This window comes from Artemia sp. Qi Xiang Cuo, chromosome 8, assembly GCF_049724085.1.
Source record: "Artemia sp. Qi Xiang Cuo chromosome 8, ASM4972408v1, whole genome shotgun sequence".
NCBI classification, from domain to species: domain Eukaryota; kingdom Metazoa; phylum Arthropoda; class Branchiopoda; order Anostraca; family Artemiidae; genus Artemia; species Artemia sp. Qi Xiang Cuo.
In genome coordinates this window covers 68502086-68529591 of record NC_142801.1, presented here as the reverse complement: position 1 = coordinate 68529591, position 27506 = coordinate 68502086, and the positions used below count along the sequence as shown (strand labels likewise).

General features: G+C 35.5%; 1 protein-coding gene across 1 annotated transcript in view; it reads right to left on the bottom strand.

The window, feature by feature from the left end:
* Window positions 1-27506, bottom strand: part of LOC148949744 (actin-interacting protein 1-like) — a 73385-nt gene that overhangs the window by 25605 nt on the left and 20274 nt on the right. The window contains exons 5-7 of the mRNA XM_089092774.1: window positions 13009-13226; window positions 8368-8487; window positions 3189-3347 (exon numbers count right to left, since the gene is read on the bottom strand). Of these exons, the coding sequence (XP_088948900.1) occupies window positions 3189-3347; window positions 8368-8487; window positions 13009-13226 (497 nt within the window). The remainder of the gene's footprint in view (window positions 1-3188; window positions 3348-8367; window positions 8488-13008; window positions 13227-27506) is intronic.

Sequence of the window (27506 nt, the reverse complement as noted above, 5' to 3'; positions counted from 1 at the left end):
GAACATCTTACTATCTTTCCCACTACCGCAGTACCCAGTAGACCCAAGACCTCCTCCACTAAGAGATGAAGTACTCTCAGCAATAAAATCTCTAAAAATTTATAAAGCAACAGGCCCGGATAGTATTCATTCAGAACTATTAAAAGCAGGCAGAGAAGAACTGGTCGATATCTATCACAAAGTCATAACAAGTGTCTGGGGAATTGGGCCAGATCTTGGGCGAAGGCCACCATCGTCCCCCTTTTTAAAAAGGGGGAAAAGGGCGACTGTAACAACCACAGAGCAATAAGTTTAACTAGCCAACCGGCGAAGATTCTTACAAAAATAATCCTTGACCGTCTGAAATCACTGACAAAGTATATCTTAGAGGAATACCAGGCAGGCTTTCGAAAAGACCGCTCTACCATGGACCAGAGTTTCTCCACTCAGCAAATGATGGAGAAGTAAATCGAGTTTGCGAAAGAGCTGCTACTACTCTTCATTGATTTCAAGCAGGCTTTTGACTTGATATGGCAAGATGAATTATGGCCCATCCTGCTACACTATGGAGCCCTTGAAAACATAGTAATCCTGATAAGAGACATGTATTCACATTTCGTCAGCCAAGTCCAGACGCCCGATGGATCAACAGAGGAGTTTCTGACATCAGCGGGCATTCTTCAAGGTTGCCTCTTGTCACCCCACCTCTTTAACCTATTCCTCAACACAGCGCTATCATTTGCTGATACTGTTGACGGTGCAGAGATTGGAGAGAAGCTTATCGATAAACTGGCATACGCAGATGACATCGAGAAACTCAATAGTCAAGAGCATCTACTCCAAGCTGACACAGACGAACTGGTGTCAGCAACCGAGGTCTCTGGGATGGTCGTTAATACAGCCAAAACCAGGGTTATGCAGGTGTCTGGAGACTCTGCTTCAAGAAACGTGCAGCTAACAATTAAAGGAGAGCCAGTAGAAAAAGTTGACTCCTTCGTCTACCTAAGGAGCCTTCTAACTTCTGATAACAACTGCTCGAAATAGATCAAACGAAGACTCGGGCTGGCATGCGCCAGCTTCAAGAACCTCTTGCCAATCTGGAAAAACAAGACTTTGTCAACTTCTCTGAAGGTGCGACTCTTCCAACTCTCTCATAATCTCAATAGCTTTATACTCAAGTGAAACTTGGTCAATAAAGGCTCATGATGAGTGAAGAATCTCCGCATTTGAAACTAAATGCCTTAGACGCATTGCGGGGATTACCTACATTTATCGAGTCTCAAATGAAGACCTCCGAAAACTACTCCGTTGTCCCCGCACGATCATGGATTGGGTAAGAAGCCAACAACTCCAATGGCTTGGCCATATCCAGCGAATGTCGGCCAACCAGCTTCCAAAAATCACATTCGAAGGACGGGTTCACGGCACGCACCCCAGAGGCCGACCTCTTAAGAGGTAGACCAACAATTTCCCGGCCCATAGCCTCCCCCAGCTACTTCGTCTAGCGCCAGACAGATCGAACTATCGTCGCCACATTTATCATTTGCTCAGAAGAGAAGAAGCCCCAACACAGCCATAAAGGCCGGACGGAACTTAAGTCAAGTCATGATGAAAAAATTGCCGCATGGAATCATAGCTTAAAATAATCATTGGATCATAGCTTAAAAATCGGTTTTTCTGGCCTACAAGATAGTGTTCAAATATATCAAAGCTTGGGTAAAAAATTTACCACTGATATTTTTTCTTAGATACACATCCGAAAGTGTTTTTTTTTTCTTTTTTTCTAGGATGGTCACGAATTTCACTTTTAGTCTAACATACCTATTGGAATTCACAGATCGACGTCGCTTTGGCAGTTTCCCTTGAAAAAAAATAAAGCGATCTTGTAATGAACAAATATTTTGAAAAATTATAACAAATATTGAACAAAAATTATATTGAACACGAGCAAATATTTGGTTCACTCCTGTATCAGATAATAGTTTGAAATTTGTTTTTCTCTAATCTACAAACCTGAAGAAGCTTGATTTTTTTGGTAAAAACAAATGGACCATAGGGATTTTTTGAAATGTATTCAAAGGAGTCTTAATTTTTAAGAAGATCGTGAGTTTCCCTTTCAATCAAATATACCAGCTGCAATTCATAGAGTGACGTCGCTTAGACAATTTTCCTTGAAAATTCAAGCGATATCACGACGAAAAAAAATCGTCACTCGGGCTAACGTTAGGTTCATTTCTGTATCGGATCATATTTTTTGAACCCGATTTTCTGGCTTACAAAATTGTGTTCAAATTAACAAAAGCTTGTTTTTGGTAAAACGGAAAAATACCATACACTTTTTACATTCAAAGAAGTTGTTTTTTCCTTGATTTTTAGCAAGACCGCAAATTTAGCTTCCAATCAAACATACTGGATAGAATCCACAGAGCGACTTTGCTTCGTCAGTTTCTCTTGAAAAAACATCAAGCGATCTCACGATGATAAAAAAAATCGTCATGAGGGGTGAACATTCGGTTCACTTCCGCATCGGATCAAATCTTAAAAATATGTTTCTCTTGCCTATAAAAAATGTAGGCAAGAGAAAGTAGGCATTGAAATGAGCAAAATCTTTTTTTTTTCGAGGGAAAATTATGTACTGTCGTACATAACATACTGTACCTCACAACATACTCAAAATACTGTTGTACATGTTTTACATTTCAAAAATAGACTATTACAAGCCCGAAAGGGCTGAATTTGTATTTATAAGAAACCAAAAAAGGCCAAAAATATAAAAAAGTGTAAAAATGAAAATGTACTAAAAACTGTTTAAGCATGCAATTCAACAGACATAATGAATAATTCATTCAGTGACAATTGGGTAAAATCATCATTTGAGCCAATTGGTCAGAAAAACGTACGAGCGAACGTGTATAAATAAAAAAATGTGAAATATTGGATGTTTCATTAATTTTTTAGGATGTTTTACCAATTTCATAGGGGGCAAACAGTGACCAACGTTAATTCACAAAATGGAAGGGGAAAGGGCGATCAAAACTTTTTTTCACATCTCGGGGGGGAGGGGATTTTTAAATGGAAATAAAAAACAAGGCATTGTCAATGAAAATACCAAAAAATATGTTTTCCAAATCTAGGAGGGCAAATTTCCCCACTCCCAGTGTATAACCCCGGCAAAAATATAGTCCAATTATTCTCAGGAGAAGAAGTACCTCATAAGTAGGAAGACGGTAAACACAGATTCTTCGATTAGCATCAGCGGCAGCCAAAAATTGACAATCTGGTGAAAATTTAACGTCAGTAATAGCACCACCTTGCACCAATTCTTTCTGATGAGTCAGCACACTCTCGGAAAGGCTGTAGACATGCACCTTTAATTAAAAAATAACGGTATATCATTACATCACCATATCTTTTTGGGAGAGACAATTTTTAAGAGAGGCTTATTTGGAAAGTTTCCAAGAACAACGAAATTCTTCTGGTTTTGCTACGCTATAAGGACACACTTGCTTGGCATTAATTCGTATTTTCTTTCACAATTCGTACATAACATACTGTACCTCATAACATACTCAACATACTGTACCTCATAACATACTCAACATACTGTTGTACATAAGATACGGTACCTCATAAAATACTCAACAAACTGTTGTACATAACATACTGTACCTCATAACATACTCAACATACTGCTGTACATAACATACTGTACCTCATAACATACTCAACATACTGTTGAACATAACATACTGTACCTCATAGAACACTTAACATACTGTTGTACATAATATAATGTACCTTATAACATACTCAACATCCTGTTGTACATAACATACTGTACCTCATAACATACTCAACAAACTGTTGTACATAACATACTGTACCTCATACCATACTCAACATACTGGTGAACATAACATACTGTACCTCATAACATACTCAACACACTGTTTAACAAAACATACTGCACCTCATAAAACACTCAACATACTGTTGTTCATAACATACTGTACCTCATAACATACTCGACAATCTGTTGTACATAACGTAATGTACCTCATAGTATACTCAACATAAAGTTGTGCATAACATACTGTACCTTATAACATACTCAACATACTGTTGTACATAACATACTGTACTTCATAACATACTCAACAAACTGTTGTACATAACATACTGTACCTCATAACATACTGTACCTCATAACATACTGTACCTCATACCATACTCAACATACTGTTGAAAATAACAATAAACAAAAAATCGCGAAGAAAGGAAACGAGGACAATTAACAGCCAGTGAAAAAATTGAAAAATTATGCAAATATTTCGGTCAAGACCTCCGCTTGACCGTCCTCAGTGCAGAATAAAACTGATAAAAATATAAAAACCAAACCTTAAAATAAAAACACCAAACTAAAATTGGACGACCCTTTCCTAGTAACGGTGAACTAGTAACTTAGTTACCCTTTCACCGTTACTAGGAAAGGGTCGTCCAATTTTAGTTTGGTGTTTTTATTTTAAGGTTTGGTTTTTATATTTTTATAAGTTTTATTCTGCACTGAGGACGGTCAAGCAGAGGTCTTGACCGAAATATTTGCATAATTTTTCAATTTTTTCACTGGCTGTTAATTGTCCTCGTTTCCTTTCTTCACGATTTTTTGTTTATCATGATTAGCCAGTGTGGTCTCAGAAATTATTTGTTGAAAATAACAGACTGTGCCTCATAACATACTCAACATACTGCTGTACATAACATACCGTACCTCATAACATACTCAACATACTGTCGTACATAACATACTGTACCTCATAACATACTCAACAAACTGTTGTACATAACATACCGTACCTCATTACATACTCAACAAACTGTTGTACATAACATACTGTACCTCCTACCATACTCAACATACTGTTGAACATAACATACTGTACCTCATAACACACCCAACATACTTTTGTACGTAACATACTCAACAGACTGTTGTACATAACATACTATACCTCATAACATACTCAACATACCGTTGAACATAACAAACTGTACCTCATAACATACTCAACATACTTTTGTACATAAAATACTGAGCATACTGTTGTACATATCACACTGTACCTCATAACATACTCAACATACTATTGTACATAACATACTATACCTCATAACATACTCAACACTGTTGTACATAACATACTGTACCCCATAACATACTCAACGAACTGTTGTACATAACATACTGTACACCGTAACATACTCGACATACTGCTGTACATAACATACTGTACCTCATAACATACTTTACATACTGTTGTACATAACATACTGTACGTCATAATATATTCAACATACTGTTGTACATAACCTACTATACCTCATAGCATACTCAACATAATGTTGTACATAACATACTGTACCTCATACCATACTCAGCATACTGTACCTCTGTTAACTCGCTCATTTCAAAACTGACCTTGCTGACTAAAAATCTGAGGTCATGATTGATATACATTCTTCTGAAATCAAAACCCGTCAAAAAAAATATTTCAGACATATTTTGGAAGAGTGGGGGAACCCATGCTTCCCCCATTTCATCCAGGGAACCCAATCTTCCTCTATTTCACACATATAGACATGTGTTGCCTCTTTCGAATCAGGATCTGTCCGAGAGCTTTGAGAAAAGTACTTAGAGATTAAATTTTAATCATTAAAAATCCTGAAGATGGACCTATAATATCCTAAACGTTTTAAATTTGCAAATTAGGAATTCGAGATTTCGAGAAGCGAACTTGAACTTCACCAAATCATGCTGTACAAGGACACACACGAACAATAAAACAACACAAGCATATAAAAATTCCATTTATGCGTTCTACAGGGTACAACACCTACTTAAATACATAAGGAGCCCCCCCCCCCCTTTTTTTACAGAATTTAAGCTAAATGAAATATAGATGACGGCTATAGCAGAGCACAACAACTAACTAAAACTGATAGGAGTAGAATGTAACGCGTTCAATTCACTAGCATAATACAGTGCTGGTGCAAAGCAAGCTTCAGTATCACAAATACCGGTAAATCTGGGGCAGAGGTTTGCACCTCTGCACCAGAAATTATATAGCAATTTCAGCGATAACTTTCAATAAGGTGAATAGTACATAAAACAACTTATAAAGATAATATCGTACTATCTAGAAACGGACGTAGAAGAGGGGGGGAGGGGGCAAAAAAAAACCTCGCAAGCTGTAGTAGTTTGACATATTTAAGGATATTTACCGAGTTGAATTCATCAGTGTAACCTATCAAACAGTTCGTGGTAACGAACTGTAAGTAAGGAGCGACTCGGCTCAATGGTAACCGAAACTCTAAAAAACGGAACCGATAGATACAATAGATACCAATAGATACATCAAAAGAATCAGATGTTAATGTTGATTTCAAGTAAATAAGCTTCACCAAGTTTAGTCCTACTAATCAAAAGTTAAGCACCTCAGAAAATTTGGCTTACTTTCGAAAAAAGGGGGAAAGACCCACTAAAACCCATAAAATCTAAATGAAAATCACACCATCATATTCAGCGTATCAGAGAACCGTACTTCAGATGTTTTAATTTCCTATTTAGAAAAATGTGGAATTTTGCATTTTTTGCAAGAAGAAAGATCATGGGTGCGTGTTTATTTGTTTTTTTTTTTTTTCCAGGGGTGACCGTATCGATCCAGTGGTCCTAGAATATCGTGGTAGGGCTCATTGGAACGGAAATTAAAAGTTCTAGTGCCCTTTTTAAGTGACCAAAAAAATTGGAGGGCAACTAGGCCCCCTCCCACGCTCATTTTTTTTCCCAAAGTCACCCGATCAAAATTTTTAGATAGCCATTTTGTTCAACATGTTCGAAAATAGGATAACTATGTCTTTTAGGATGACTTAATCCGCCGAAGTCCCCGGGGGGAGGGCTGAAACTTTTGAATTTTACCCAATGTTAACATAAAGTATTGGTTATTGGGAAGTATACAGACGTTTTCAGGGGGGATTTTTTCTGGTAGGTGGAGGGGGGGGGGTCGGGGGTTATATTGGAGGATTTTTTCATGAAGGAAGTTTTCATGGGGGAAGGGACACTGCTATGAAGGGGGCGCCAGATTTCCCATCATTATTAAAGAAAAAGATCAGAAATTAAATAAAAAAAGTTTTTCAACTGAAAGTAAGGAGCAACATCAAAACTTAAAACGAACAGAAAAGATTACGTATATGATTGGGTTCACCCCCTAGTCAATACTTCACTCTTTAAGCCAAAGATTTTTAGTACTTTCACAAGAGCTATTTATTCTAATTAACGGCCTTTGTGATTAAGGGGTCATTTTTAAAAAATTGGAACAAAATTCGAACTTTAGTTTAAAGAGCAAGGTATTGACTAGGGGGCGAACCCCCTAATATACGTATTAAAAATCGATGAATATAGAAGTTCGTTACGTAAAGTTAATTGGTATGATACGTATATTTATTACTAATAAAAACATTCGTAAATAAATTAAAAAAGTTTCGAGAAAGACATTTAACCAAATAAAAGTAAAATTAATATACAAATTTTGTTTTAATTATTCATGTACCGTGAGCCAATATCAAAACCTGCATTAATTCAAAAACGTTCAAAAAATTTAATAAAAAAAAACAAGTTTTTTTTAACTGAAAGTAAGGAACGACGTTAAAACTCAAAACGAACAGAAATTATTCCGTATATGAAAGGGGCTGTCCCCTCCTCAACGCCTCGATCTTTACGCTAAAGTTTGACTTTCACACAACTCTATTTTTTTTAAACAATAAAAAACTTAAGCGTAAAGAGCGCGGCGTTGAGGAGGGCACAGCCCATTTTATATACGTAATAATTTCTTTACTTTTTAAGTTTTAACGTCGTTCCTTACTTTCAGTTAAAAAAACCTATTTTTTTTTATTTAATTTTTATAAGTATCTTAGTGACTCGTATTGAAATTTTTTGACTCTTTGCAAGAAGGAAAAGAGAAATCTCGTAAAGAATTTTACTAAAAAATTAATATACCAAACAAAAATATATACTATGTGATTTTTTTTATTAGTATTATTGTAGCAATAAGGGGACTAAAAATTATATAATAGCTTTATGCAATTCTAAAAACTGACAATTCTAGGATCAAGGTAATTCTTTAGCTTAGTTTGCTTGTTGAAAACAAGCAAAATATGTAAGTCAAATTCAAATAAACAAAATCAAAGGAATAAAAAATTAGTTACATCTACTTCATATTATTTTTCAATTGTTTGATGTTTCATTACAAAATAATAATAATAATAGTTATTCTAGTTACTGCATTTTGACGGTCCTGTCTTAAAAACATTACTTGTAATCAGTTTTAAACTAACCTTGTGGTCTGAGGTTCCTCCTATAGCAACATCTGGGTGCTCACCATTTATAGAAGCGCTTGATGGCTCAAAATCTACAGATACAGATGCCATTTGGTTGCCACCCTTCACAGCTGACACCTAAAAAAAAAAAAAAAAAAAAAAAAAGCCAACTATCTTAACAGGAGCTATGAACGCACTAAACCTTCACGTGTCTTTGACGGATAAAGCTGCATGCCTGACAGCTCGTCATACAAACCATCATTCTGATCAGATCGTTGGAGTCAAAGTGAGTCATTATTTACTGCTAAAATGTATTTTTTACATTTCATTTCGGCTAAACAGTTTTTGCGATCATTTTTAAGATTTTCAAGGGAGTTCCTTCCTTGAAAACATGTTCTGAGCAAACATTCTTAGAAAGGATGAGATTAACGGGGGAATATAACACCATTTTTTAATGAGATAAAAAAAAATTAAGCCTGGGAGGGGGAGGGGGAGAAAAAATCCCAGAATTTGATATAATTCGTGTCTAATAGGAGCTGTAAACACACCAAGCCTTCGCGTCTTTGATGCACGGAGCTGAGGGATTATCAACTCTTGAGACAAAGTCATTCCAATCAGAACCATACGTCGGAGCAATTCCAAATTTACAGCTAAAATAATCGAAGTCATAGCACCTTAAGATTGAGGAATTGGACTTGGTAAAAAAAGGAAATTCTAACTGCAATCTATTTCCAAACATTTATACCTAATACTTCAAAATTGTTACACCATCTCGACATTTGTCCGGTTAAATAATTTATTCGATAATGTCAACCCTATGAAATTTCCAGACTCGAAATAGCGTAGTTTGCTGTGCAGCATTTGATTTACAAATTTTAATCTGTAATTTGATTACTTGACATTTTTGAATTTGATGTTGACCTTGAAATAACACTTGCTACTTTGATCTTTTGTTGGGCATATTGGGTTTCGTATTTGTATTTCAACGTATTTTGGAGGGGTGGATTGGTTTGACAAAATTTTAAAAAGTAGAAATTTTAATATTTTTAAAGATTGGGTAAATTTGTCTGTGTAGGCATGGCACATAGTGAACATTTTCTGATTAACTGTGAGTAGATTATGGCTAGTGAAGTATTTATTATTATTATGTGTCTGATTTTTATGATATTATCTGTGTTATTGTTATTGTTATGTATGTTATAATTGTTATTTTTTATTATGAAAGTGTTTTTTTTTTATGTCATGGCCCGAAGAGGCTTTTCTGTGTTATTGTTATTGTTATGTATGTTATAATTGTTATTTTTTATTATGAAAGTGTTTTTTTTCTGTTTTTTTTTTAATGGCCCGAACAGGCTTTTCTGTGTTATTGTTATTGTTATGTATTTTATAATTGTTTTTTTTTTTTTATTAAAGTGTTTTTTTTGTTTTTTTTTTGTCATGGCCCGAAGAGGGTTTTCTGTTTTTTTTTTATTTTTTTGTTTTTTTTAATTTTTTTTTTTTATTATGAAAGTTTTTTTTTTTTGTTTTTTTTTGTCACAGCCCAAAGAGGCTTTTATGTGTTTTTGTTATTGTTTTGTATTTTATATTTGTTATTTTTTTATTATGAAAGTGGGTTTTTTTTGGTTTTTTTTTTAATGGCCCAAAGATGCTTTTCTGTTTTATTTTTATTGTTATGTATGTTATAATTTTTATTTTTTTATTATGAAAGTGTTTTTTTGTTTTTGTTTTTTTTTTGTCATGGCCCAAAGAGGCTTTTCTGTGTTATTGTTATTGTTATGTATGTTATAATTTTTATTTTTTATTATGAAAGTATTTTTTTTTTGTCATGGCCCGAAGAGGCTTTTCTGTGTTATTGTTATTGTTATGTATGTTATAATTGTTATTTTTTATTATGAAAGTGTTTTTTTTCTGTTTTTTTTTTTCATGGCCCGAAGAGGCTTTTCTGTGTTATTGTTATTGTTATGTATGTTATAATTGTTATTTTTTTATTATGAAAGTGTTTTTTTTGTTTTTTTTTGTCATGGCCCGAAGAGGCTTTTGTGTGTTATTGTTATTGTTTTGTATGTTATAATTGTTATTTTTTATTATGAAAGTGTTTTTTTTTTTGTTTTTTTTTTGTCACGGCCCAAAGAGGCTTTTCTGTGTTATTGTTATTGTTATGTATGTTATAATTGTTATTTTTTATTATGAAAGTGTTTTTTTTGTTTTTTTTTGTCATGGCCCGAAGAGGCTTTTCTGTGTTATTGTTATTGTTATGTATGTTATAATTGTTGTTTTTTATTATGAAAGTGTTTTTTTTTTTGTCATGGCCCGAAGAGGCTTTTCTGTGTTATTGTTATTGTTATGTATGTTATAATTGTTATTTTTTATTATGAAAGTGTTTTTTTTTGTCATGGCCCGAAGAGGCTTCTCTGTGTTATTGTTATTGTTATGTATGTTATAATTGTTATTTTTTATTATGAAAGTGTTTTTTTTGTCATGGCCCGAAGAGGCTTCTCTGTGTTATTGTTATTGTTATGTATGTTATAATTGTTGTTTTTTATTATGAAAGTGTTTTTCTTTGTCATGGCCCGAAGAGGCTTTTCTGTGTTATTGTTATTGTTATGTATGTTATAATTGTTATTTTTTATTATGAAAGTGTTTTTTTTGTTTTTTTTGTCATGGCCCGAAGGGGCTTTTCTGTGTTATTGTTATTGTTATGTATGTTATAATTGTTATTTTTTATTATGAAAGTTTTTTTTTTTTTTTTTAATGGCCCGAAGAGGCTTTTGTTCCAATACATACCTATCTATCTATTGACATGCTCGGGTTAACTTTAAGCCATTGAAGCGAATTGAAATATTCTAAACTTCTTTGACATAATGTATTAGACACATAAAAAGTAGTATCGTCAAATACTGAGGCTAAAAAAACAATATTGGAGAACCACATCCCGAATCTTTTCAACACATCCTTTTTTTAATATACTTTTTCTAGATATTTCTTATACATATCCTTTAATTACTATTTTTTTTTTACCAGGGACATACATCGGTTTTACGGGAAAATACAAATAAAAAACATTCAAAAACGAATCCCAATGCAGAGGAGGTCATTAAGACCCGACAACCCATTAAACATGAAATGTAGACGAACAACGCCATTTCTGGAAAATAGGCCACCCTCTATGCGTATTTTAAATGCCACAATTATCATTACTTGCTCATTGACGAACTTTATCAGAAGTACATACAGGCAAAATGTATTTTTCAAAATTTAGGCGGAGGGTAATTTTGTCTTTGCTGACTTTCTTCAATAAAAATAAAGAGAAAATAGTATTTTTCAATTAAAATGAAAAAAAAGGTATTTATCGAAATCTTCGGTCTGACACTTCATCCTTGCACAAAAGATTAGCAAAACAAACGTTATAAATTGAGCAGAGCTAATAACCATTGGTTATTAACCATTAAAATTATTTTAAACTAAACTAGAGTGAAAATGAAAATTGTTCAATACACAACATTCTGTAATATACCAAATTATAAAAACAAAACTGAACAGATCTGATCTAGTGACTAAGCTAAGGATGTCATCCTTTATAGTAATCTACTTTCTTTTACAATGCGTGCCAGGGATATAAAAATGGACAATATCCTGCTAGACTTTAACCAAGTTTCCCCACTAGGTTTCAAAAATCTATTGAAACTTCCACTTGAAGGAGTCAGCAAATGGATTAGGTGGGATAACTTCTTCGGGAAAGGGACCCATGCAACTTTAGACTGTTTCTCAACTACTCAAGCCAAAACAGTTGAGACTTTCTCTTACAGCGCTGAAGAAGGGAAGTGGCTGTACTCCCGAAATATCCGTTTTGTTTCATCCAGTATTTTCGTTGGCCTTATTAAATTTTGTTTTTATTATTCTTAGTTTTGTCAGATCAATGTGGTTAGGAGATTTTCTGATAGGATTTGACTAAAAAAAGTACTAAAGTACTTTCAAAACCAATTTTTTTCATAAAAATGAAGTTAAAAACAAGAACTATATTTTCCTGCATCTCTGTATTATTAAGATGGGCAGATGGCAAGAATTCACAGTTCCTGATATTTTTCATAGCAGTTATAATTCAACAAAAGCATTTTTTCTTTATCGTCTCTTCATTTCCGTCTGCCTTCGACAATGTATACTATAAAAATTGAAAAAAAAATATTCGGGCGTAAATTTTCTTCGATCTCAAAATTTGGTCGGAGTCTTTACAACTCCACTTATCGTATAAAACGTCAACTGAAGAAGCTCCGACACCACAACCTCCAATAAGAGTTGATGACCCCTGAATGTTCTATTTCATACAAGATTAAGGCATCACCCCCCACCTTTTTTGGCATCTGGTAAAATTTTCGCCAAAGGCAAAAATTTCGGCAGAAATTTTGAAAAATTGGCCAAAAATTAACAAAATTCCTGATTTCTGCAAAAAATTCGGCATAAATCAGGCAGTGATTCGGTAAAATTTACGAAGACCTCCCCCCCCCCCCCCCCAATCTTGTAATCTTGTATATTAATCATCCCCTTTAAGGCGAAGCTGAGAACAAAGGATTAATGGCCGTTAATGAAAATTGGGTTCAAGGCCACAGCCTAAAGTGAAAAAGTTCTATTTTAGTAAAACAAAACTAAAAACAATAAACCAACCTGATTGACACAAGCAATGACAATTCTATCCCCATGAGCAGAAACTCCACGAGGCTGAGATTGAAGTTTCAGATGAGTTTGAGTGTATTCTCTTGAACCAACGTTAATTTCTCTAAGGGAGTCATCTATCCCAATGGTGTAAAGAGAGCGACCATCAACAAGCACCATACCGTTCACTTGATTGCCATGCCCTGCACCATGTATACGCTCATTTTCACCTAAAAAGCATAATTACTGCAACTATAGGCAATACAGGTAGCCCAAGACCAGAACATACGGACGAGCCAAAGCAAAGGCTCGGAAAGGAAACTTTACAGGAAAGGCCGTATCCGGGAGGGGGGCTAGAGGGTTTGAACCCTCCCCATAAATTCCTGTCCCACTCGTAAACACGTAACAAAAATGCATATAAACAAATTGTGATGCGTTTTTTAGTTGTTTTTTTTTCAAACCCCAGAAAAAAAAATCCTGGATACAGCCCTGTTTACAGAGATTGTTTTGGAAAAATTCTGCCAGTGCATATATATGTAGTATATAGCGTGATTAGATGATAAAAATCACTACCTTATTTCTCAAAAGCCTGCAACACCACGTCTAATTTAATGGATATGTTACATAATGATATGATTGGTAGTTTTACAATAGCAATATTACTACTTCTCTTTGTAAATCTTAGCATCAAGTAAGGAAAGCCCTCTCGCATATGTCTTTCGTGAAGCAAATCATATTTTAACTTATAGATAATTTATTAAGCTCAATAAAGCTATGTAAAAAAGTATCAAGAAAACTGCCTAAAAATGAAAAAACAAAATACAAGCAAATAATTGAAAAAGGAAACAGAACGAAAAACAAAAAAAAATTCCAGAATATACGCATTGCTTACATTATTGTCCACTACTTAGCAATTTGTAAATATCGGCAATAATGCCTCTAATCATCAATTTTAAACCGCCCGAAATTCCAATGTTAACATCCCCGAACAACCCCACTCTTTCATGAGAAAGACGTCGACACTCAGTGGCGTCAATTCTCGAAAATGTAGGGTGTGTGTGTGTGTGCAAAATGTATAAATGAATTTTCCAATATCTGGGGGGGGGGGACTCTTTCAATGTACCAAAAATAACAAACTGGCATCTTTCATTGAAAATACCGAAAAAAGACATTTTCTTCAATTATAACGGGAAGGGCAAAAATCCAACGAGAGAAAGATCTCCCCCCACCCTTCATTTAAATTAGCAAGATGGAAATTTATTTCGAGAAATTGTTTGCTAATCCAACATAGATAAATTATCATTCGAGAATTCAGTAATGAGAAATTCAATCACTAACTAGTGAATAAGTGCACCAGCGTTTTAACTTGCGTCAGTCTATTGCGTCGATTATCTAAAAAAAATTTAAATATTTCACCCCGTCGTTCAGCGCATGACCACTAGATCATAGCTAAATTTTGGATATTACGAATTAGGTAGTAGACAGGAATAGGAAGAGTAAATAGAAATCAGCGAATCAATTATTTTGAACAATTTCAGAGTTTTCTTCAAATTATCAAACGGTTCGTGGTAACGAACTGTAAGTAAGGAGCGACCCGGCTCAATAGTAACCGAAACTCTAGAAAACGGGTTTTTGATATCAATAGATACATAAAAAGAATCAAATTTCAACGTTGATTTCAAATATATAAATTTCATCAAGTTTAGTGGTACCCATCAAAAGTTACGCGCCTATAAAGCACTATGAAAGTGCCTGCTTAAAAGGTTTCCGAAATTGTGTAGTTTAGACAAACGTAAATAATTTCTTAGATTCCATACCATTTTCAAATTTTAACAAATAAAAAAATAGAAAAATGGGTAATATTTTAAACAAGAAAATGGACAAAAACGAAAAAGCAAACTTTAAATGAGAAAAACTCCGAATAAAAATCCAAAAAACACGTCACAAAGCACAACGTACTTTGCGATGTGCTTTTTTGGATTTTTTATTTAAATATGAGATTTTTTTTCGTCTTCTCTTCTAGCGTTTGTGTTGTTACCTTTGTTTTTTTCATGTTTTGTTTATTTTTTACCGTTGATAAAGGCTTCCGGAGGCGAAGACGAAATATTCAGTCTTTTTATTACTTAAAGTTTGCTTTTTTTTTTGTTTTGTCCACTGCCTTGTTTAAAATATTACACCTATTTTTGTAGTTTTTCATTTGATTGATTATTGCTGCTGAGGGCACTTGGCCAATTTCGTCTAAACCAGACAAAGGAAGATGCAGCTTAATTACTATAACTACTACTACCAACTCACTGCAGCACCAAGCCGCCTGAGGCCAATACAGCTACGCACGTCCCTCCTCCATCTAAATCAATTTAAAGTCCCCATCTTTACACCCTCGGGAGTTTGAAAAACTTCTTTGCAGCATCAAGCCGACTAAGGCCAATACAGCTACGCACGTCCCTCCTCCATCCTGCTCAATTAAAAGCCTCCATCTTTGCACCCTCCCAAGAAGTTCCAGTTTCCATTCACTCTGTCCTTACTACATCCTCCCACCCAATTTAGGGACGACCTGTTCTTCGTTTGGCCGAAAGAGACGATCGTTGGCAATCTCGTGTCTTTCATCCGCAGAAAATCAGAAACTTCCTCTCATTATAGCCAAGAAAGTGGGAAAGAACCCTTTTCGTACAGATTATTGTTTGATTTCATTTGGCTCTAGGTGGTTGACTGACAAGGACGATCTTTGACAATTTGTCATCCGCAGAACGTGTCCCAGCCATCTCAATCTTTCTCTCATTATATCCCTAGAAATCGCTACTGCAAACAGCACTGCAGGGTGACCTTGAGGAGTGGTGCCCCTAGTAAACGACACAAAACCTAGTAAATGACACAGCATTTTGCACTGGATTCTAAATAATGTCGGCAACTAAACGAAATAAAACGTTAAAAAGGAAATCCCTCTTTCGGGCCTGCCAAAAAGCCATTTTTTCAAAAACACCAGGTGATCAAATCTGAGTTTCTTCTCTCTCTAGTTAAGCAAGAATAGGATATATTCGTCTCCCTTATCTTAAGAAGTAAACAAACAACAACCAAAAACCTGTACAATTCCCCAAAAAAACGAGAACCAACGGGGGGGGGCTATTAAATACTTGTAAGCATTCATGGAATGCAAGCAACTCTAAATAGTCGCCAAATGATCACCATCAAGTAAGGAAATAAGGCAAAATAGGACATTGAGAAATTTGCCTGGGAACAAAGAATAAAAATAAAATGCAACCAAATGGGCAGGAATTCATGTAACTCGATTTCGTATTTCCTGAAACGAAATGAAATCGAGGTCCGATTCCCGCTAAGGAAAAAAGCCCAGTTTTGACACTACATAGCAAACTACATAATCTACGTTTACTATCGTAAACGTCCGGGCTGAAAGGCTGGATAAACGTAGTTTTCTTCCAACGTCTTAAGACCGTACATACGCGAAGGATAAGCTAGCCTTTCCATGGAAAAGACCATATTTCCTTATGAGATATTATAAGCTTCTAAAACATGAAAGCTTAAAGAAGCGAACTTCATTTGGGCAAACCGTGAATTCTGTATATTAAGTGATATTGGATGAACTAACACTTCTATAGTAATTTCCATTTAGCATAGAAAATATTCAGGTTTACTAAGTCAAACCCTTGACCTTAAATAAGTAATTTAAAAAAATGTCAAAAGAAGCATTAATGTAGAGAGATTACTAGCCCTGAAGCTCTTCCCAACTCAGTACTAAGGATTTGCTGTACTAAGTATGTTCATTCGCAGACTTGTGATTTATTTCATTTCTGCCAGTATTAGCAGGAGTTGAATTTAAAAAAAGGAAGGCGGGTAAAAAATCAGCAAAAAAAGGCTAAAAAGATATAGCACCAAACATAGTTAGTTACTTTGAAGCTGTAGTTGTCAATGGAAATCAACAGATTAATATAGTTTGAAGTTTTACGGAACAAAAAGCTTTGTAAAATTTACTACAAAAGTTTCGATTATTTATTGTCACGGTTCAACGTGGCAACACTGGCAAAACATGATACTCCCGTAGAACTTCTGAATTTTAATTAGTCCAAAGAAAAATCGTGGAAAATCATGGTAATTAGGTATGAATAGGCATAAGATGGGTCCACGGGGGGGGGGTATATTTTTATTTTGATATTCTTAGTACTTTGACTAAGCTTATATTCTGGTGCATATGGCAAATTTGTGATTTCAGTTGGAAATCCATTGGATTCAATCATTAAAAAGGATTTCATTAAAATGATTTTACTGAAGTCGTAATTTTCAAACTAGAATGTGAAATCTACAATTCACTATACCCCAGATTATCTAGGGTTAAGAAAACCAAAAATTGATAGAAAATATCAAACATATATCGAACTATGTCAAATTCTACGAAACAGTAAACAATTACGGGACACGGAATTTCAATACTAACTTTCTAGGGACATAATAAAAAAAAGGTCTTAGATAGGTAGGTCATGTTTTAAGGATGATACTACTACTACTGCTATTACTAACAACTCACAGCAGCATCAAGCCACCTAAGACCGACATAGTTACGTACACTCCTCCTGCATCCCATTCCTGCATTCTGTCGCAAATTGACAGATATAATCTGTCTGTCAAGTCCCACTTTTGGGCCAATGTTTTACAGCAGTAGTCAGCATTTGATTCTGATTGTTGTGGTTTTGTTTTGTTTGTGTCAGATGAATCAGTGTCTTTTTTTTGTTTTGTTTTTATTTTTTGTGCCCCATCTGTTTTACACTGATGGGTATTAAATGCATTCATTCATACATTCAGTTTTACACTGATGGGTATTAAATGCATTCATTCATACATTCATTCTATTTAGGCCTTCCTCTTGACACCCTCCCAAGAAGTTCCCATATCCCTTAAAGCTGTCCTTGCGACCTTCTCCTACCCAAATCGGGGACGACCTGCTTTGCGTTTTGCCTTAAATTGTTAGCCAAAAAAGACATTGGCAATCTGTTATCCTTCATCCGCAGAACATGTCCTAGCTATCTCAACCTTTCTTTCATTATGGCCCAAGAAAGCGGGATTGAACCACATTTTTCATAAAACTTTTTGAGATACGGTCAGTCAATCGGGTACCCAAAACAATCCGTAGATGATCGGTGAGAGTTCACCGTAAATTCATATGGTACGTGAATAGTTCACCGTTCGTAAACAGCGTAAACCGTATGCGAATGAGATCGAACCAAATAAAAAGCACGATGTCCTCGAATAGGACGGAAAGAGGTCGTAAGAAAATATTTAAAGGTCGTAGGAATTTCACAGGGGGGAGTAGAATGAACCTCCGGATTGAATGAGATTGACGAAGAGTACCCGCCACTGCTTCAGCCTCAGGTAGCTTGGTGTTTCAATGAGCCTGCCCTTTGCGAAACTAGATATTTCGATATTAGACTTCATCGTACAGACGTACCTTAAAAAGGCATTCAAGATCAGTTTTTTTTATTACTATTTAAGTCAAAATAGTGCAAATAGAGAGGACTGCTTTTTCTCTGGTCCTTTAGTTGCTACTAATTTTAAGCAAATAAAGTAAGAGAATAGATTCAAATGCTTTTGAGAAAGTGTAATTAGAACTGCTTCAGTTCCAAGAATGCCAGCAAAGCCTTAATGAAGAAATAATTGTATCGAAAGCTACGCAAGTTATTTCCAAAGGAAAGCGCAAAATTTCTATTTGTAATATAGAACGGAAACGGACATAGAAATCACTCCACTAATTGCAAAAGTAGCAAATATTTGCAAGTAAAGCAAACAATAAAGCTTGCTGACCACTTGGAAGGAGATGGGAAGTCAGCCGGGTCAGAGCAAAACCGGAAGAGGCGGTCCATAAACGAAACCATATGCGAAGCGGAAGCCTCCGCTTAATCAGCAAACGGGCATCTTACGTAGTCTATCAAGGTTAAGAAGTTCGCTCTAATCTTCAGATTCAGCAAAATAAATAAAGAAAGCCAATATACTTTTTTTTTACCAAAAAATAAAAATTTGGACCTGATGTTGATAGTACTAAAAAATATAGAGCTTCTTCGTAGTCGTGCATTTGATCCAGTGTGACAAGAATTGCCAAGTTAAAGTTAAAATGTTGCACACGTGCAGTGGGTAACACTAATAAATAAATAACTACACCATGTCTGTAGAGAAGAGTAGGTTTCTAAACACAAAACAAATTGGATAGTTATCAGAGGGTGGGTCTTCGTTTCTCAAATTTTTCCTTTTTTTGCTTCTTTTGCTCAATGATGGGTGCCCAGGAGTAAAGCAAGTATAATTTATAATGACAAAATATCATTTTTATCTAATCATTTTACAAACTGAAAACGAAGAAAAGAATTAGAGAAAAAAAAAATACTTTTATTAAATTTTTTCTGTTAAAAAAGCATCGATTATTAGCAGCTTGGCTAATATAATTTGTTAAAGTTATAGATTTACGGAGATTTTAAGAGCATACATGTAAATTAAATGAATGAACCGAAGAACAGATCCACAATATACGCAAGAAGAGACCTATCATCCTTTCAAAACGAAAGGGCATATTTTCCATTTTCATAATCCTAAAAGAGAGTGAAACAAGGTTTTTCTGCTTTTTGCAGGAGCAATTTTGGTCCGAAATTAAACTGAGAAAAAAATATGTATAAATAAAAAGTGTAGCTTAAAATGCGGCTTCCTTTTGACAGGGTACAAAAAATTATGTTGAGTAGTCTTCGAGGGGCCACCCGCTATGGAAATTATACACAGCAGATTGCGCACGTCAAATGTATCCAAAGTATGCCATGAATGGTACGGAATATGTCAAACGTGGCGTGAAGGAGCTTTGCGGAAGCAAAAATTTGGCATCTGATATCTTGAGACTTTTCCGTGGATCAGCTTTGTCTCTAAATGGGCAATAGTCCCACCCCCCAAAAAAAAATAATAATCATCCTCTTTTAGGATTGAAAGACTCATTAAATATAATTAAAGATATCAAGAAAATAAAATTATCCAAGACTGAGGCAGGTATGCCTTACATCTCTCGAGACAGATCGACGGATCCTCCTCTTTCCCACCAGCACAGAGACTCCTAGTACAACTCAGCCTCCCACCACAACTTCGCCACCAGGTGGGCAGTCGACAAGCCCCAGGTAGTCTTTGAGCCACAGGTACTCCCTCCCCCTTAGTCACGGCTTGTCTCCTCAACAGCAAAAGCATACAGATTTCTACAAATGGAACCAGTATAATAAGTATAAAACCAACTTGAAGAACCTTTCTCACTTTATAATTCATTTTTGAAAAAATAGTGATGCACCCTTTCTTTTTAGAAATCGGTTTCTTTTGCAAAAAAAAAAAACAAGGTTAAAAGGTTGCCGCAATGAAAGTTATTGCGATTAAAGAGAAAATCCACTAAAAAAACAATGATAATATAAATAGGTCTCCATTGTTGTGCTTTTACGTCAAAACTATCGTTCCAGCTTTTATCTTTTCAAAAACTTTGCGATGAATTATTTTGTTTTGGAGGGATTTGAGACGTAGCCTACTACACTTTGTGGGTCTCAGATGCACATTTTATGGCTAAAGATTCAAGAAAAGGCCTAACAAATAGCAAACATTTTTCCTATCTTTTAGTTTATACAAAATTCCTGTTAATCTCCAGAGCAGCAAAACTCACCTGGGGGTTCACTAACTGTTCTTGAATCTTGTAATACTCGGTAACCTGCTTTAACCTGCAATTTCAAAGAAACTTGTACCATCTTTACTCAACGTAATATTAAAAAATCCAAGAACAGTTAGTGAACTTTTTAAGTCAATGGACCGGCAGCATGCTTTGACCCGAAAGTGATTATTTTGTTAAGAATAAAAGCATTTTGTTTTAATTTTGATAAGTTATTAACTCTATTGATGATGATGACCAACTGTGTCATCGAAATATTTAGAGTCTTTGTTTTATATTTTCGTTTCACTGTCTAATAAAAGGACTTATCCCTATTTGGAATTCTTATTGTTTTCGTCATAGAAAAGGCAGTTTGGTCATGGAGAATAATAGTAAAAGTGATTTTAAAATAACACAGGGATTACGTGGCCACTTATGATTTATAATTCTTTTTGGCTCATCAGTTGCGTTCTGTTGCAGTCCTTCCACTATTCCCGAAGTTTCGGGGACTTCCTAAAAATCTCGCAAAAATGGAGCGGCAAAAACGCTTGGGCCTAGAAGCATCAAAACGTTAAATCCGGTCCTGCACATCTTCTTTAGCATTTTTAAACTTTAGCACATTCCAGAGTCCACACTTGACCAATGTCATTATCGTGACTTCTGGTATGCTAATCACAGTTCTAAGACTTATCAATGAAACAGTTCATTGTAAAGAATTGTAAGTACGGAGCGACTCGGCTAAATAGTAACCGTAACTGAAAAAAAAACAAAAAAAAATTCATAAAAATTAATACATGAAAAGAATTGGCTTTTACGCTGATTCCAAATAAAAAAAATCATCGAGTTTAATATTACCTATCAAAAGCTACGAGTCTGAAAAAATTTGCCTGATTTTCGAAAAACGGGGAAAACGCCCCAAAAAGTCGGACGATCTTAATGAAAATCACAACCTCAGATTCAGCATATCAGAGAACTCTACGGTAGAGGTTTCTTGCTCCAACAACTAAAATGTGGAATTTTTTTTACCACAAAAAGATCACGGTTGCGTAGTTTGGCTTGTTTTTTGCCCTAGGGGTTATATTGAACACATAGTCCTAGATGATTGGGAGAGGGCTCACCGAACGGAAACTAAGAGTTCTAGTACCCTTTTCAAGTGGCCAAAAGTATTTGGATTGGAGTAAGATGTCACACCCTATACCTAGGTTATTCTACCTTTCACATCTTCGCTGCACTCACCATCCTTACCAATAATTCTACCTAACATAAACTTATACCTTATTGATGATATCAAACAGTTCGTGGTAACGAACTGTAAGTAAGGAGCGACCCGGCTCACTAGTAACCGAAATTTTAAGAAACGGAATCTTGACACCAATTAATATATCAACAAGAAATTTCCTTATTATGTTGATTCCAAATATACAAGTTTCAATAAGGTTAGTCTTACATATCAAATGCTACGAGCCTGAGAAAATTTGCCTTATTTTCAAAAAAATGGGGAAACACCCACTCAAAGTCAAAGAATCTTAATTGAGATTAAATAAAAAAAACAAGTTTTTTAAACTGAAAGTAAGGAGCAACATTAAAACTTAAAACGATCAGAAATTATTCCGTATATGAAAGGGGCTGTCCCCTCCTCAACGCCTTGCTCTTTACACTAAAGTTTTTTATTATTTTAAAAAATTAAGTTGTGAGATAGAGTCAAACTTTAGCGTAAAGAGCGAGGCATTGAGGAGGGAACAGCCCCTTTCATATACGGAATAATTTCTGTTCGTTATAAGTTTTAATGTCGCTCCTTACTTTCAGTTTAAAAACTTGTTTTTTTTTATTTAATTTCTGATCGTTTTTTAGTTAATGCAGCTTTTATTGTGGTTCACCGTCATTGAATAAGTAAACAAAATTCGGTTCCAATTATTTAAAAATGACCCCTTAATCACAAAGGCCGTTAATTAGAATAAATAGCTCTTATGAAAGTATTAAAAAATCTTTGGCTTAAAGAGCGAGGCATTGACTAGAAGGTGAACCCAATCATATAGCTAATATTCTTTTGTTCGTTTTAGGTTTTGATGGTGCTCCTTACTTTCAGTTGAAAAACCTGTTTTTTTTATATTTAATTTCTTATTTTTTTTTAAATAATGATAGGAAATCCGGTGCCCCCTTCATCGCAATTTCCCTTCCCCCATGAAAACTTCCTTCGTGAAAAGATCCTCCCATATAAGCCCCGACCCACCCCCACCCCCCACTACCAGAAAAAATTCCCCCTGAAAACGTCTGTATGCTGCCCAATAACCAATACTATATGTTAACATTGGGTAATGTTCATAACTTTCAGCCCTCCCCCTGGGGGCTTCGAGGGATTAAGTCATCCTAAAAGACATAGTTATAATATTTTTGACCATGCTGAACAAAATGACTATCTCAAAATTTTGATCGGGTGACTTTGGGAAAAAATGAGGAATTTTGGTCACTTAAAAAGGGCACTAGAACTTTTAATTTCCGTTCCAATGAGCCCTCCCACGATATTCTAGGACCACTGGGTCAATACAATCACCCCTGGGAAAAAGATAAAAAAACAAAAAAACAAATAAACACGCATCCGTGATCTTTCTTATGACAAAAAATGGAACATTCCACATTTTTGTAGACATGAGCTTGGAACCTCTAAAAGAGGGTTTTTTAATACGGGGAATATAATGGTGTGATTTTCATCAAAGATTTATAAGTTTTAGGGGGTTTTTCCCCTTTTTTTCGAAAATCAGCCAAATTTTCTTAGGTGCGTAAGTTTTTATAGGTAAGATTAAACTTGATGAAACTTATATATTTGAAATCAGAATTAAAATTTAGTTCTTTTGATGTATCTATTGATATCAAAATTCCGGTTTTTAGAGTTTCGGTTACCATTGAGCTGGGTTGCTCCTTACTTACAGTTCGTTACCACGAACTGTTTGATCACACCATCGTATTCAGCATATCAAAGAATCCTACTGTCGAGGTTTCAAGCTCCTATCTGCAAAAATGTGGAATTTTGTATTTTTTTTTTTTTTTTTTTTTGCCAGAAGAAGGAACACGGATTTGTTAATGGTATAGTATTTGTTAATGGGAAGTATGTAACCATTTTTCAGGTGGGGGGGGGGGCAAATCATCTGCTAGGGGGATTTTCCACGGGGATAATTTTCTATGGGAGGGAAGTTTCCAGGGGGTATTTTTCGGGGGAAATTTTACATTGGGGGAATTTGCCAGAATTCCTATTCGAAATTCTTCTTATGTCTTGCTTTTTCTTTGTTGACTCAATTTTATCCGTGGAGTTGTTAAGGAAAATAAACCGTGGTAATTTTTCGCCAGGATTAAATTGCTTAGAGGATATATCCGTGGGGAGGAGGGATTTTTCGTGGAGGTGGGGCCAGATTTCCTGGCATTATATAAAAAACGATCAGAAATTAAATAAAAAAACAAGTTTTTTAAACAAAAAGTAAGAAACAACATCAAAACTTAAAATGAAAAGAAATTATTACGTATATAAGAGGGTTTGCCTCAACACCTCTCTTTTTACACCAAAGTTCGAATTTTGTCCCAATTCTTTAAGAACGACTCCTGACACACAAGGTTCGTTTAGTTAGAACAATAAAAACCTTTTTTAAAAGTACTAAAAACTTTAGTACTTCTCATCAGAAGTTTGTGGGTGTCAGGAGTGCATGCTGCTTTTTCTAAAGACGAAGCAGTCTCTTTCCACATTTCGTGGCGGTCTAGACGAGCAGAGCGCTTAACCTGCCTGCGCAACTCTTTCGTGACATGTTTAGGGCCGCTCATATTTTTGCTTCGCTCTTCGACTATTGACAGGGTTCTGGTGGTAATCCAATGTTGTCGTTTCACTTCGACCTAGGATCTCTTCTGTGGTCTCTCTCATCACTGTTTTGAATGTCTCCCATCTTTTCTCGCAGTTTTTCTCCTCATTCAAGTTTAGGGCACAAAAACAAGTTTCGTTAGCTCCATGTTTAGAGTTTGCCGAACTTCTTTATCTTGCAGCTTATCAATGTCGATTCGGGCTTTCGGTTTATTCTTTCTCCGAGATGCAAGACGAAGTAGGATTATTGCAAGGACTAGATTGTGATCGGACTCCGATTTTGAGCCCGTGTCCGCACCGTTATAAGAGCGGGAGTCTATTACTGAACTTCTCCAACGTTGGTGGACGAAAATGAAGTCAATTTTGGCCTTAGTAACACCGTCGTTGGAATGCCAAGTCAGTATATCGCTTGGTTTTCGCTGAAATATGGTGTTGGTTACAACAACATGATTCACCAAAGCATAGTTTACCAGCCTTTGCCCATTTTCACATCTTTGCCCCAGTCCGAACTTTCAAGGACTTGGGTGGAGTATCTTGACAGACCAACCCCCGCGTTGAAGTCCTCTGTAATAATCAGGTAGTTTCGTGTAGCAACTCAGGAAGACAGTTGTTGGAGTTTCGCAAAAAATTCTTCCTTAGCGGTAACTGTGGCATCAAGAGTAGGGACGTATGTGGAGAGAATGGATGCATTTGCAGGGCTTCCTTTAAGCCAGTCGGGGGAAAAAAGGATCCCAATCAAGAACTGCGTTTCTGGTGTTTTGGTTCATAATGAAACCAACGCCATGGTGTCCCGAGTTATCGTTTACTCCAAAGTAGAAAAAATGGAATTGTTGTAACGTTTCAGGCGCTGTAATCACTGGTAGAGCCAGACCCGGAGATTCTGGTCTAAGAAATGCATAATATGTCAATACTGTACAAGGAGAGCTTGCTTAGCTTCTTGTTTAACAGATATGACGTTCCAACAATTAGTTACCCTTGATTTTGCTTATTGTATGATTGTAGTCAGTTTTTCCAAGGATCCGACGTTTAATAACTAAGTCGTCAAGACCCACGACTGTTTACAATAATAGGGAGTTGTCTCCTCCCACTCTGTACACCCACAGTATAGGTTTAATCAATATTCCTCCAAATGAAAAGAGACAAGGGGTTAAATCCATCTCCCCTTTATATTTATCTGAAGGACTCCTCATGAGAATTTTGATTTATTGGGGTATACCTAATCGCTGGTATACCCCAATGCAATACTGAATAACTGCTAGTTTTACTGAAGAACCGGTCTAGGATATACCATATCCTAGGATATACTATATCTGTATACTATATATGATGAATGGACCTTTAGGGGCAAATATGTACGTCAACACGTTTGGTAAGCCCCTGAAATTGGGGAGTTATATAATTAACTTTCAGAGAGTTCTAAGCTGACTGGCTATCTTCAGTACTTTTGCATGATATCTGTTTGTCCTTAATCTGGCCCAAATTTCTCTTTACGGAAAAATATAGTACGTTGCTGTGGTGCGATCTCTTCTACTTAATAATTGTATTTGAACTTTAAACTTAGTTTAAACTAGCTCTTTCCCACTCTAGTATGGCAACTAGTTCGATGCATCCCTAGAGGAAAATATCTGTAACCATCCTTCTTGGAAAAATATGAAAAACTTCGTATATTGTAAATAAAAATTATTGAAAATAGAAAATATTTACTATTGTAAATAGAAAATAGAAACTTCGTATATCGTAAATAAAAACTTGTAAATAGAATTTTAAAATAGAAAATAAAACCCCCTTTTTTGTGTATTTAACCCTCTCTGCCATTTCTGATTTCGTTTCGTATCCTCGCTTCGCTTAGTCAATCGTATTTTCCAAAATCCAAAGGTCACGCATATACCCAGGATTTGTTTTTTCGGTAGGCAGGAGCAATAATAAAAAACTTTATTTAATAATTTGAATAAGAAGTGCCCAAAAATTCAAGAGAATTTAGGAATTCGGGGTGAGGGGATAGCCATATGACCCCCCCCCCCCTCCCCGTTCGTGCATACCTTGCAAGGTTCGATTCCACCTAAAATAAGTTGCTAACCAATAGAATAAGAAAATTAGTTAACGAAAGATACGCACGAAAGAATAAATTTCGTCCGACATTGTCAGGGCGAACAATTTTGCCTCAGGGGAGCATTCTATCAGAAAATATAAGAGGACCACTCTCTGTTAAACGCTACAAAATTCGTATTAGTCAGAAAATCTGACCGATTTCTTTTCGCAATGAGCAGTTTTGGACATTTCCTCTGAGTTTCAAAAAAATTTTCATTACAAGTGTTTGCTGTCGCATCATTCAAAATTAAGGGCCAGAAAAGAGGGAAAATCAAGTCTGCAATTACATTTAGGATTCTCGCCAATTTTTAAACACTAAATTTCCTAGCTGCTAGAGAATTTAATCCAACAGAGTCGAAAATTCCAATTATTACTATTCTGACATCTATAGTAATAGAACGTAGGTGACTCTTACCAGTAACAACTGTAATGAGTGATCAGGTAATTAGATAAGAAATGGTACTAAAAATTCCACAATCAGGGACAATAAGATGAGTTAACCAATTTCAAAGGACTGATAGCGAATAAACTGATATACATCCGAAAGATTGCCCACTTTCTGCCACATTGCCTACAACTCACAACGTCACATGTGCCGCACAGTTTCGCCACAGTTCCGCAACGCACGGCACACTATCGCAGGCTTGGGACTCCACGGGACTGGGCGCTGTCCCCAAGCCACGGGACAGGCTTGGGACTGAAAATCGGGGACTCCACGACTAATGATGAATTGAGCAATTTAGAAGTCAAACCACAAAGCCATGAAAACAATAAAAAGTGATCAACTGATTGTGAGGAGCAGTGATGTTCATGATAAGTGAAACAGAAAAATGAGTAAAACAACGTCCAGACTAAAAGCCAAAAATATGGAATAGACCGTAAATTAAGACATTCACAAACCAACTCACAAAACCATTAACACCA